Consider the following 12,532-nt stretch of genomic DNA (forward strand, 5'->3'; position numbering starts at 1 on the left):
ATTCTTGAATCTAGATATCTTCAAAGAACAGTAAAGCATCCAACTTTACTACAGGATCCTGACTTGAGGCAGTTCTTGGAAAGCTCAGAGGTAAGATTTTCTACTTTAAATTTTTATATGTAAATGTTCTCATTTATGATTATCAGTGTAATAATTTATATAGGAATAGGTATTCAGTGAATAGTTGCATTAAATAGATGTAATAGAACAATGATTTTTTTGACTTAGAACTTTGATTAGCTTTAATTACTTAATTACCAGCAAAATATCTTCTTTGCATTGATATTTGTAGGATGATCATGCCTTTCCTTGAAAACTTAAAGCCAAATTCAAAAGAATGTCTTATATATAGTCTAATTCCGAGTGCCCTAAGTTGTTGCTGAGGCATCATGTTGAAATAAGTATATTTAGACCTCATTTTAGAGATAGTTGAATGTGTGTTTGTGAGTCTACATTCTAGTAGTCTTACTAAGGGTTTTGAAATGCAAAATTGTAACTTGAAAGAGCTTTAATTATAACCATGCTGCTCTTTATATTGGCTACATTTTGCCCTCTTAACAGTTTAGAGTTCTTATTGTTAGCATTTGAGATTTTTTTTTTTTTTCTTGCTATTTCTTGGGCCGCACCCGCGGCATATGGAGGTTCCCAGGCTAGGGGTTGAATCGGAGCTGCAGCCACCGGCCTATGCCAGAACTACGCAACGCTAGATCCGAGCTGAGTCTGCAACCTACACCACAGCTCACGGCAATGCCGGATCGTTAACCCACTGAGCAAGGGCAGGGGCCGAACCCACAACCTCATGGTTCCTAGTCGGATTTGTTAACCACTGCGCCACGACAGGAACTCCGATTTTTTTTTTTTTTAATTTACTTGAACCTTGGGATGGTTAAAAAATTCAAAATCATACAGTCCTAACTGTGCATAAGGAGATTTTTCTCAAGACTTTCTTCTTTTTTCCTTATAAATAGTTTATTTCTGCTAGCAAACAGGTGGCCGGTGTTAAGGTACTTGGCACTTTCTTAATATATTTTGACAAACAGAGTGTTGTTCCATCTAAATGTAAACGTGCAGAAGAAAAACAAATGGAAAGTCCATTTTTTAAGTTTTCCTTTGAGAACGTACAAGTAGTGTATTTGAGAAATTAGATCTCACTGTTGAAACATACGAGAGTCAAGAAAATACAGCCTCTTTTTTTTTTCTTTTCTTTTTTGTGGGGGGGGGTGGGTATGTGAGGGCAGTCCCTTTTGTGGCCAGTTAAACCTCCAGGCTTTTAACTGGTTTGTTTGCCCTTATTTGTCATTCAATTCCAGCTGCCTAGAGCAGTTAATACACAGGCTCTGAGTGGAGCAGGAATATTGAGGATGGTGAACAAGGCTGCCGACGCTGTCAACAAAATGACAATCAAGATGAATGAATCGGATGCAGTAAGAGCTGATTTTTCGACTTGAATAATGAGATGAATTAATGAGCCCAACAATTGCATTTTAAAGCTGTACAAGTAGAAAATAGGATATTAATTTGCTTATTGAGTTTAGTTCTCAGCACATCAGTTGACCACCATGGTTATACATGGTTAATTTGTTGCTTTAAAACAAGGAATGTAGCTTACTATTGGTAACCTAATTTACAGTGGTTTCTTCTGGTTAAATTAGCTCCATTTTTCATTTTTTTTTCTTAGTGGTTTGAAGAAAAGCAGCAGCAATTTGAAAATCTGGATCAGCAACTTAGGAAACTTCATGCCAGTGTTGAAGCCTTGGTCTGTCATAGAAAAGGTTTGTTTGTCTTACTATTTATTGTTTAACACAATAAGTTAATTCAGGTGTTTCATTAAAATTTTTTTAAATGAATATTTCTAAGTCATTGCAGAAGAGAGAAAACGATAGTTTAAGAGAATGTTTTCTGTTTAGACTTTGTTAATATTTTTTGTTCTATTTTAATCTGTCTTCTAGTTAAGAAATAGAAAAATCTTGAGCTTATAAAATATATTTTGGATTAAAACTATCCACTTTTGATGAACTCTTCATTAAGCATTTAATAAATGAATGAAGATATCCTACTGGTAACTCTTACTATAATTAAAGAATGAGACTCAAACATAGGTACTTGAAACTTTTCTCTAAGATGTTTGTTTGGTGCCTGTGTTTCCTGGAAAACTAAAGTAATTTCTTCATTTTTGAGTCAGCATATTGGAAAACATGCAGAGAGGGGTGTTAAAAATTCGTAGAAAATTTGAGTTGTAATTTTTTTTTTATTCCATGATAGAGGGTTTTAGTTTTATTTTATTGTAAGAATACATGCCTTTTAAGGAATTCCTTTGTGTCGTAGTGGGTTAAGTATCTAGCATTGTCAGTGCAGTAGCCCTGGTTGCTACTGTGGCATGGGTTCAATCCCTGGCCCAGAAATTCCAGATGCTATAGCTGTGGCCAAAAAAAAAAAAATGTTAAGAATACACAATTTTTAGGGAGTTCCTGTCGTGGCTCAGTGGTCAACAAATCCAACTAGGAACCATGAGGTTGCGGCTTTGATCCCTGGCCTTGCTCAATGGGTTAAAGATCCGGCGTTGCTGTGGCTCTGGCGTAGGTTGACACCTGCAGCTCAAATTAGACCCCTAGCTTGGGAATCTCCATATGCCGCAGGTGCAGCTATAGAAAAGAAGAAAAAAAAAAAGAATTCACAACTTTTAATACCACCTTTCTAAAATACTTAATAAGCAGTTTGGTATGTGTCATTATCAGCAATATGTTGCAATAAAATAATTACAGAAATTTACTAATAATTTATTATTGAAAGTAGTTTAGAGTGACTTTTGCTGTTTGTATGATCTCCCTTAGGGAACATTTTATGATTCTTCTAGATAACTTTAGGTAATGCAGGGTAGCAGAGCATTCCAGGCAGTGTAATTGTTCGTCCTTCACATCTGTTTTTCTTTATTTGATGTATCTGAAATGATAACATTCAAAAATATTTTTAGAATTTCTTAGTATTTCACTAAGCATTGTTTTTGCATATAAAGAAGAAAGGAAAAAGATTTATGTGAATTGTATATACGGTTTTACCTTGCTTTCTTCTTGTGAGCTAAATAATACTCTCATCAAAAATTATAAACATTATTCTCAATAGTAAATGTTTCAATGCCAGATAATGTGGTATAAATCAACTGTGAGTATTCCCAGTGCTTTCCATATGAAAAATGTATTTTTCGTCTTTCTTAGGAATAGATAGAGAAAAAGCACTTCCTAGGAGGAGAACAGGGATGCAGATTATTACATAAAATTTTTGAACAAGGTTCGTCCCCTGGGGAATATAGGCAGTGGTTCTTTTACACTTTCAGTAGAACTCTGAGCAGTTAACATACATGCCCAAGGAATTTTTTTGTTTGTTTTCTTGTCTTTTCAGGGCCACACCTGCAGCATATGGAGGTTCCCAGGCTAGTGGTCGAATTGAAGCTGTATCTGGTGGCCTACGCCACAGCCATAGCAACTCGGAATCCGAGCCACGTCTGTGACCTACACTGCAGCGCTTGATCCTTAACCCACTGAGCGAGGTCAGGGATTGAACTTGTGTCCTCATGGATGCTAGTTGGGTTCGTTAACCACTGAGCCATGACGGGAACTCCAGATGCCCAAGGAATTTTAATGACTGGTTGTTTCATGTTAATTATTTTAAAATATTGGAGCAGTTTGTGAATAGATAAAATTTAGAGAGAAGATGAAAAAATGTAATTTTTAAAAACTTTACAAACGAACACTAAAAGTGAATATTTTTTCATTTCAGAACTTTCAGCTAACACAGCTGCCTTTGCTAAAAGTGCTGCCATGTTAGGTAATTCTGAGGATCATACTGCTCTATCTAGAGCTTTGTCTCAGCTTGCAGAGGTTGAGGAGAAGATAGACCAGTTACATCAAGAACAAGCTTTTGCTGACTTTTATATGTTTTCAGAACTACTTAGTGACTATATTCGTCTTATTGCTGCAGTGAAAGTAAGCCTTATTTTGTAATCTTCCTTCTCATTTAAATGTTTTGCTTATAAGAAGAATATGGTTTGCTATTAGGTATGCTTTTACTTAGTTTTTTAAATTTTTTAATTTTATTGGAGCATAGTTGACTTACAGTGTTGTATTTAAGTGTGTAAATTGCACGCTGTACTAGTATGTATAATGGCTTTAAGGTGGTTATGCATAGCTTAGTATTTTCTTCCCCTGTGATCTTAGATATTAGATAGTATAATAGAATTGATGTGTTTAAGAGATCTAAGCAATGCCAAATAAGATAAAAACCGATATACACCTCTGTATTTGCATATAGAAGTCAACAATTAACTTTATAGCATTTGTTTACTCATTCTAACCTGAAACTGCCCGCTGGACTCTGTTATCATTAAAATTATAATAAGCAGGACAGAACCACAACTGATTGTTGCATGAATATGTTTAACAGTGGCTATAGCATGGATTTGGACTGTAAGCACACATTCTGTGTATGTGTCACCATGTATTTATAGATGAGATGGGACTAAATTAGATTAAAATTCTATTAATCTAGTACTAATGTTTAAGGATGAACAGTTTTAAGTTTCTAAATAGTTAGGAAAATAATCCAGTTAACTGATGAAAATTAGTATTCTACAGATATCACCAATATTCAGACAATAAAACTGAATAGTTGTTTCTTCTGTAACATGTTTTGGAGTATACTTTTTAAGATCTTATGGTGTCTTTGAATTACTGTTATGAACATTAGTTATCATGGATTGGGGGAACTTGAATTTACCTTGAATTATAGACATCCGGAAAGTTAACGAGACCTTGTTCCTTGATTTCTTAGGCTGATTTTTTTCAGCTAAAGTCTGATCAAATTAGTATTCATCTATAATCAGAACATTGATGCACAGAGTATTATAGATTCTGTTCTCAGGCTCGTGTTGACAGCTCTTACCAGAGAGTTCTTGGCACTTCAGAATAATGCTTTCTTAGGTTTAGCTACATTACCAGTTTTGTATTTTCTCTTAGATGTTATTCTTTATATTCCTAGTGGTGGTGAATTTATCTTTTCAGTTATTTAAAGATGTTAATATAGATAGTTATTAGAGTATAACTCATTATGTGCAGGTAACTTATGATATACAGAAATCCACTTTATAGATAATGGTTCCTGTTTCTCTACCACCTATTCTCACCTCATTCCAGAGCTTCCACTAGCCTGAGAGCTATTACTAAAAAGTATAACACCTCCAGAAAACTTGTGGTTTCAAAGAGGGAAACTAGGCACTGTCTGTCTACCTGCAAAGAGCTAACCCTGGAAGAGACTCCATGACCTAATTGGCCTTCCTGTGTGAGGGATGCTGATCCCTAAAAAACAGCTTTTCTCATACTGCGTGATCTATTTTTACTTTCCATAAAATTAGAGTTATAGTCATGTTTTCCAGAATGTTTTCTGCAGAACAATGACACCAAAAGATGTACCATTATCAGCTGAGTTTTGGAGATAATGTAGCCCTGTCTTATAGAGTCAGACTGCATTTAAAAACTTCAGAACCGTGTAGGAGTAAAAGTAAAATAAGACATGTAACTTTGTTCAATCCAGAGGCTTCCAAATTCATATGAACTGGAATTCTTTTCTACTTAATATCTTTTTTACGTATGTGGAACACACTTGGGGAAACACTGAATTAGTGATTCATTGATTAAAAGAGAGTTAAAGACCTACGAATAAGTTATACCTTAAGATAAAGCTCTTTCAGAATGATTTTCTGCTGAAACCTAGCCCAGGTCACTTCATAAAGGAGTTGAGAAATTATGGAATAGGACTGCAGATGATTTTTGTGGTCTAATTACTTGTTTGGTTTTTATTTTATTTTTTAATTTTTTATTTTCAGTCTTTTTTTTTTTTTCTCCTAGGGCCACACCTGCGGCATATGGAGGTTCCCAGGCTGGGGGTCCAATCAGAGCTGTAGCTACCGGCCTACATCAGAGCCACAGCAACACAGGATCCAAGCCCCATCTACGACCTACACCACAGCTCACAGCAGTGCCAGATTCTCAACCCACTGAGCGAGGCCAGGGATTGAACCGGCAACCTCATGGTTCCTAGTCAGATTCGTCAACCACTGAGCCACTACAGGAACTCCTGGTTTTTATTTTAAACTAATTCATTTGTACTTGAAAAAGTAATACCTGCCCATAATAATTCTACAGCCCAGAAGGGTAACTTTTTATCTATCCAAGACCTCTGGTCTCTTTTCCCTCAGTTAAATGCTGTTAGATTTCTTGTATGTCTTTATAATTAGCTATGTGGTTTTGTTTTGCTGGGATTGAGGAGGTGGGATGCTTCACCTACTGCATGCTGAAGTTCCAGAGCCAGGCATCAAACTCATGCCACAGCAGTGACCTGAGCCAGAGCAGTGACAACATTAGGTCCTTATCCCACTGAGCCACCAGGGAACTCCTAGCTGTGCATATTTATAAGGCTAATTGTCTCTGTATTTTTCTTTTCTTCCTTCTTTCTGTCTCTTTCAACCACCCTTTCTCCCACCCTTCATCAAGGAGGAGAATACTATATGCAGTGTTCTTTGCCTGCTTTTTTTATTCACTTCATTTTGAAGAGGACTCTTTATCAGCTTGTATAAATATGTGTTTCATTCTTTTAAAGATTTGTATCGTATTCCTTAACCTACCATATAGATGTACCTTGAATGATTTGATGTGTCCAATCTTAAATATTTTGATACTAACTCTTTGAGCATAAAATTCCTGGAAGTAGAATTACTTGGCCAAGGAATTTAAAATTTCAGTAAACATTGCTATATTGCTATTGGAAGAGGTTATACTTTTTTGTACTCCCAGCAAAATATCTGTTGCTTCCTCTCCATCCCAGTGACGAAGGTCTTTGTGTGTTTGTGTAAGTTTTAATTTCTCTAGTTATTGTGAATTTAAGCATCCTTACAAATGATAAGCTATTTGGATTTCTTTTTTCTATGAACTGTTCTTGTCCTTTGCTCCATTTTAATTTTTTTTGTCTTACTGATTTGTAATAGCTGTTTAGTGCTACTTAACCTTATATTTTATACACATTGAGAGTACTTTTCAAAATGATAATTTTGAAAGTTCAAGTACTTTGTGAATTAGAGTTGAGAGGCAAAGTGGAGAACCTGATACCATGAGAAATTGGAGCCCTGAAGAAAGAGATCAAGTTCACTCATTCAAAATATTGCCTAGGCCTGGCCTAATAGCAGGAAACTCCTGTTTCCCTCTTTTGTACAGTCTCTAACATCTGAGACTTCATATTTTGACTAGTACTGTTAGCTGACATATATTAAGCAATAAACTTGTTACATGCATTTTCATGTCTGAATCACTAGAGTAGCATCAGAGATTGAAGGTAATAGTTTTCAATGTTTTCAGCACCAGAATTCTTCATAAAATTCCTGTAGGTAATGCAAATTTATAAAATATATAAAATAATAAAGTAAAATTACAGCTTCAAATTTCCTGGTTGGCTAGGAAAACTGCAACCTTGTTTAATCTAGACTAGTTTGCCTACACATGTGTAGCATAAATTGGCAGGGAGTGGGGGGGCCAAAGTGAATCATTAGTGAAAATGTATCCGTCTTTTTAGAAGAAGCTGGTTCTTCTAGAGTGGATTAGTATCTTGACCTGCAGGAGTAAACCTTAAGTTATGATTTGATTTTCAAGATAGCATTTTAAAAAGATTTTAGAAGATCAGGTGTGGTTCTGATTCTTTTTACATTCCAGTGTTAACAGACAAATGAACAAAGAATGAAGTGAAATAAAAAAAATGAACAGGAGTTCCCGTCGTGGCGCAGTGGTTAACGAATCCGACTAGGAACCATGAGGTTGCGGGTTCGGTCCCTGCCCTTGCTCAGTGGGTTAACAATCCGGCGTTGCCGTGAGCTGTGGTGTAGGTTGCAGACGCGGCTCGGATCCCGAGTTGCTGTGGCTCTGGCATAGGCCGGTGGCTCCAGCTCCGATTCAACCCCTAGCCTGGGAACCTCCATATGCCGCAGGAGCGGCCCAAGAAATAGCAACAATGACAACAACAACAACAAAGACCAAAAAAAAAGACAAAAGACAAAAAAAAAAAAAAAAAAAAAAAAAAATGAACAAACTGGTGAAGAAAAAATTAATTCTAATGGAGTTAAAGATTTCTTTTCCTGGAGTTGCCATTGTGGCGCAGCAGAAAAGAATCCAACAACTAGTAACCATGAAGCTGTGGGTTCAATCCCTGGCTTCATTCAATGGGTTAGGGATCTGACGTTGCCATGAGCCATGGTGTAGGTCACAGACGTGGCTTGGATCTGGTGTTGCTGTGGCTGTGGTGTAGGCTGGAAGCTGCAGCCCTGATTTGACACCTGGCCTGGCAACTTTGATATGCTATGGGTGTGGCCCTAAAAAGCAAAAAAAAATTTTTTTTTCCCCGAAATAACCTGACTAGTTTTGCCTTTACCATAGCACCTATATCCGTACCACAAGAATCTTGTGATGGTTCTAGAATGTTAAGAGATAATAAACTGTGCAGGGACCAAATTAGTTTAAATTAGTATATTACTGAAAAAGCCAATTGATATATATATTAAGTAAAGGCAAATTTGAGATTAAAGAGCGTTTTTGTTCACTTTTGCCCTGTATTGGTACATATTTTAAATAATCAAATTGTTATTGAACAGAGGGGTTTGTAAATGAAGAGCTTATATGGCCCTGTTCCTTTAAAGGAAAACTAAGCCTAAAATCTTAAATTCCTTTTAAAATGTGTGTAAAGGTGGGAGGTGAGGTGCAGGGATTGTTTAAGTGATAGTGACTTTTTAAATATATTTGTTAGATGTATTACTTTTGTGATTTTCAATCCAAATTAATTTGGCTGAAGCAAATTACTCCATAATGAGAAATGCTTTAAGGAGACTGTAGTCTTCTAAATATAAGAAAATTAAACAAAGGGGACTTAACAGATGTGAGAAGAGACATGATATGAAATGACAAATCTAGTAAAATGGATATAAATACCTATAGATATGGTGCTTTAACTTACCTGATGTGCTGAGGATGTCTCTTGTCCTAGTTAATTAAAATATGTACACTCTTTAATAACTCTGTTCATTTGGAGTTTTTAACATTATTGTCTGCATTTTTGAAATATGCTATATGATACAAGTTAGCAGTCTAAGTATGTTTTTTTCCTTATTACCTAAGTCATTATTTGCACTTTTAGTAGAAATCTAGAGTTAGTCACCTACATCTATAGGTGTATGTTATTTAGGAGTAATCCATAATACTATCTACTAATTATTAACCATCCACTAGATTAAGGCACTGTGCTACATACTTTCGTTGTATTCCTACTCTATAAATCTAGATCTCATTTCCCTCTTTTATTTATAGAAGAACTGTGAGTTATAGGAAGAAATTAAATGAATTTGCTCAGATCATACAGTGACAAAACCAGTATTTGAATCCAAATTTAATTTGTTTCCAAGCCCGTATTTTAAAAATACACTGTGTGTTTTCTTCTTCATCAGCCTCCTTTAAGAACTTGTATTAATTTATTATTTCTCGATTCAAAAGCTCTTTATTTTGAATAAATGAAAATAACTGTTTCACCCAAGTTATTAATGCTTAATTCATCATTTGTTAAATTAATAAATACTAAAGTAATATGAATATATTCCCAACATTAAGCTAGAAAAGGGATTATTATTGTTTCATGCTATCCATCAGGTTTTTTTTTTTATATAGTTTCTAATGACAGTTTTATGTTCCTGTTTCATTTCTTTCCTGCATTCACTCACTCTTGCTCCACTAAACTCCTTGAAAGAAGTAGTGGACTTGGTTGAATTATTCTGTTACAGTCTTTTTGTCTATTTCTTCATTTAGTGCTGCATACTAATAAGTACATTTATTCGTTTGCCCTTTTCATCTTGTGTAGGACTCTTTTTTTTTTCTTCCCCAGTCTTGTTATACTCATATTGCTTTGCCTTTTTTTAAATTAAAATTCGCTAATAAAAATAAAAAATTTTTAATTAGCTCTTAGTAATCGCTTCCACATTTTTACTTTACTTTCTGTTGTCTTATAACTTTTTTTTTTTAATTTCTGGCATATTTCCTACACTTAAATCTGCTTTTGATATCTTAGTAGGAAAAATTCCACCGTAGATATGACACTAGCATTTTCCTATTAAAGAAATCTTTCTTCAAAGCATAACACTCTTAGAAATCTTGTGAGCCACGAATTAATCCCCAAAGTCTAGTGAAATGGATTTTGTATATAGTTTTTTCCATTCTGAGCTTTTATATTTCATCTAATCACAGCTTTTTTTTGCTTTTAAGCAAATGAATATGGAAACCTTTTTTCTTTGATAATGGCATGTTTATTTTCAGTATCTCAGTATAAGAAAGTAGCATATAAGTACTTGGTTTTATTGCTTTCATTATTGCAGCATTTCTTGTATCGTGAAAGTGTTTTAGTGTTAATTCCCAGTTAATAGTTTTATGTGATTCACTTATAGGGTGTGTTTGACCATCGAATGAAGTGCTGGCAGAAATGGGAAGATGCTCAAATGACTTTACTCAAAAAACGTGAAACCGAAGCAAAAATGATGGTTGCTAACAAACCAGATAAAATACAGCAGGCTAAAAATGAAATAAGAGAGGTGATTAATACAAAATGCTTTAACTCTTTACCCAGATTTTCCATGAGTCATTCATATGTGCATAATTTTTCATAAGTTTTTTTCTGAGCCATTCAACACTTAGCTATGTTTTCATAATTTTATGAACTGCTTTAGAATTATTTTAACATTTTGATCATTAAAATCTCCAGAGCTCTTTGTTACTTCTGCATAATTATGGAATGGATAAAGAAACATATAAGGAAGAGACTTAAATTAACCTTGAATTAATATTTACATATTTCTTTGGAGAGGGTTAATTTGATTTCAGATAATTACTTATTTTGTGTCTAAAAATGGTTTTAGAGATAGACTTGTCCCACATTTAGCTGTTCAGGCAACATTATTCCCCATATATATGTATTATATATGGTATTTCAGTAAATTTACTAAGTTTATTATAATTTATACACTTTTTTTGCCATGCTTCAATAAGGAAATTGAAGAGGTAGGACAACCTTTATATTACTTAAAGTAAATGTACCTGCTCTTTGAAGAGTATGTACCAGTGTTTTGGTTACATAGTGGGAAAATGTCACTTCATTGCTTAAGTCTTCAGTTATTTTATTTTAGCTGTTCCATTGGTCACTAATCACATCATTGTTTTTGTAGTGAATTTAATATTTACCAGTAGGTGTTCAGTAGACCATAATTGTACTTTTTTTTTTTAAATCTGGACATTTCATCATTACAAAAATGTTTTTTAAATGTCATATAATTTTTCTAATTATTTCCATGGGCATATAAATCGTAATGAACATGTATTCCTGAAATTAGCAGCAGAATATTGATATATTTTTTAAAAATTTAAAGATATGGAAAATAATGAGAAATTACATTCTAGTACTGCTAAATGATTTGATATTTATTTATTTATTTTGTCTTTTTAGGGCTGCACCCATGGCATATGGAAGTTTCCAGCCTAGGGGTCCAGTCGGAGCTACAGCTGCCGGCCTCCACCACAGCCACAGCAATGCCAGATCTGAGCCGCATCTTTGACCTCCACCACAGCTCACGGCAATGCCGTATCTTTAACCCACTGAACAAGGCCAGGGATCAAACCCGCATCCTCATAGATGCTAGTCGGGTTCGTTAACTGCTGAGCCACGACGGGAACTCCTGATAGTGAATTTTCTACTTGGGGAAATCTTTTCATGTAAATTAAGTTGTGGCGAATGTAGTTCATTAAGTACTAGAATATCCTAATCTTGAATAACTCTGACAGTAAAATATTGAGGGAGAAAGTTCCCGTCGTGGTGCAGTGGTTTGAATGATGCCAAATTGGGCTTTGCCAATATTGAACTTTCAGGGTTTTTAGGCATTGCATTGTAAATTAAATGAATGGTCATGACAGCTAGTTCTGTAATTTTTTCGCAGACAAGAATAAAAAACTTGTGCCCTTTTTTTTTGTTTTTGTTAGTGGGAGGCAAAAGTGCAACAAGGAGAAAGAGATTTTGAACAGATCTCTAAAACGATTCGAAAAGAAGTGGGAAGATTTGAGGCAAGTATAATAATTGTATACTTTTTTTTTTTTTTTTTTGTCTTTTTGTCTTTTTTTTTTTTTGTTGTTGTTGTTGTTGTTGTTGTTGCTATTTCTTGGGCCGCTCCCGCGGCATATGGAGGTTCCCAGGCTAGGGGTTGAATCGGAGCTGGAGCCACCGGCCTACGCCAGAGCCACAGCAACGTGGGATCCGAGCCACGTCTGCAACCTACACCACAGCTCACGGCAACGCCGGATTGTTAACCCACTGAGCAAGGGCAGGGACCGAACCCGCAACCTCATGGTTCCTAGTCGGATTCGTTAACCACTGCGCCACGACGGGAACTCCATAATTGTATACTTAACAGCGTGGT

The 12,532-nt window shown here is 35.3% G+C and overlaps 1 protein-coding gene and 1 long non-coding RNA gene across 9 annotated transcripts in view; one reads left to right on the forward strand and one right to left on the reverse strand.

The window, feature by feature from the left end:
• SNX2 (sorting nexin 2) overlaps positions 1-12,532 on the forward strand; it is a 58,624-nt gene that overhangs the window by 43,019 nt on the left and 3,073 nt on the right. For 7 of the 8 annotated variants that reach the window (XR_014838635.1, XR_014838636.1, XM_085014366.1 and 4 more), the window contains exons 8-13: positions 15-90; positions 1,311-1,424; positions 1,679-1,772; positions 3,775-3,980; positions 10,517-10,660; positions 12,099-12,179. Coding sequence is in view for 6 of the 8 variants with exons in the window: in XM_085014366.1 (XP_084870492.1) it covers positions 15-90; positions 1,311-1,424; positions 1,679-1,772; positions 3,775-3,980; positions 10,517-10,660; positions 12,099-12,179 (715 nt within the window). In the remaining 2 variants the exon portion in view is untranslated. Of the gene's footprint in view, positions 1-14; positions 91-1,310; positions 1,425-1,678; positions 1,773-3,774; positions 3,981-10,516; positions 10,661-12,098; positions 12,336-12,532 lie in introns of those variants that run through there. The other variant, XM_085014363.1, reaches the window with a different exon arrangement.
• On the reverse strand, positions 2,273-8,116 carry LOC146405711 (uncharacterized). The gene is made up of 2 exons (XR_014838670.1): positions 8,009-8,116; positions 2,273-5,890 (listed from the first exon to the last, which is right to left on the reverse strand). It is a non-coding gene; the product is annotated as an uncharacterized LOC146405711 (long non-coding RNA).

The sequence above is a fragment of the Sus scrofa genome, chromosome 2, assembly GCF_054392235.1.
Source record: "Sus scrofa isolate SSC_HxYL_T2T_F1_AM1 chromosome 2, Sscrofa_HxYL_maternal_Yorkshire_Landrace_v2.0, whole genome shotgun sequence".
Taxonomy (NCBI): domain Eukaryota; kingdom Metazoa; phylum Chordata; class Mammalia; order Artiodactyla; family Suidae; genus Sus; species Sus scrofa.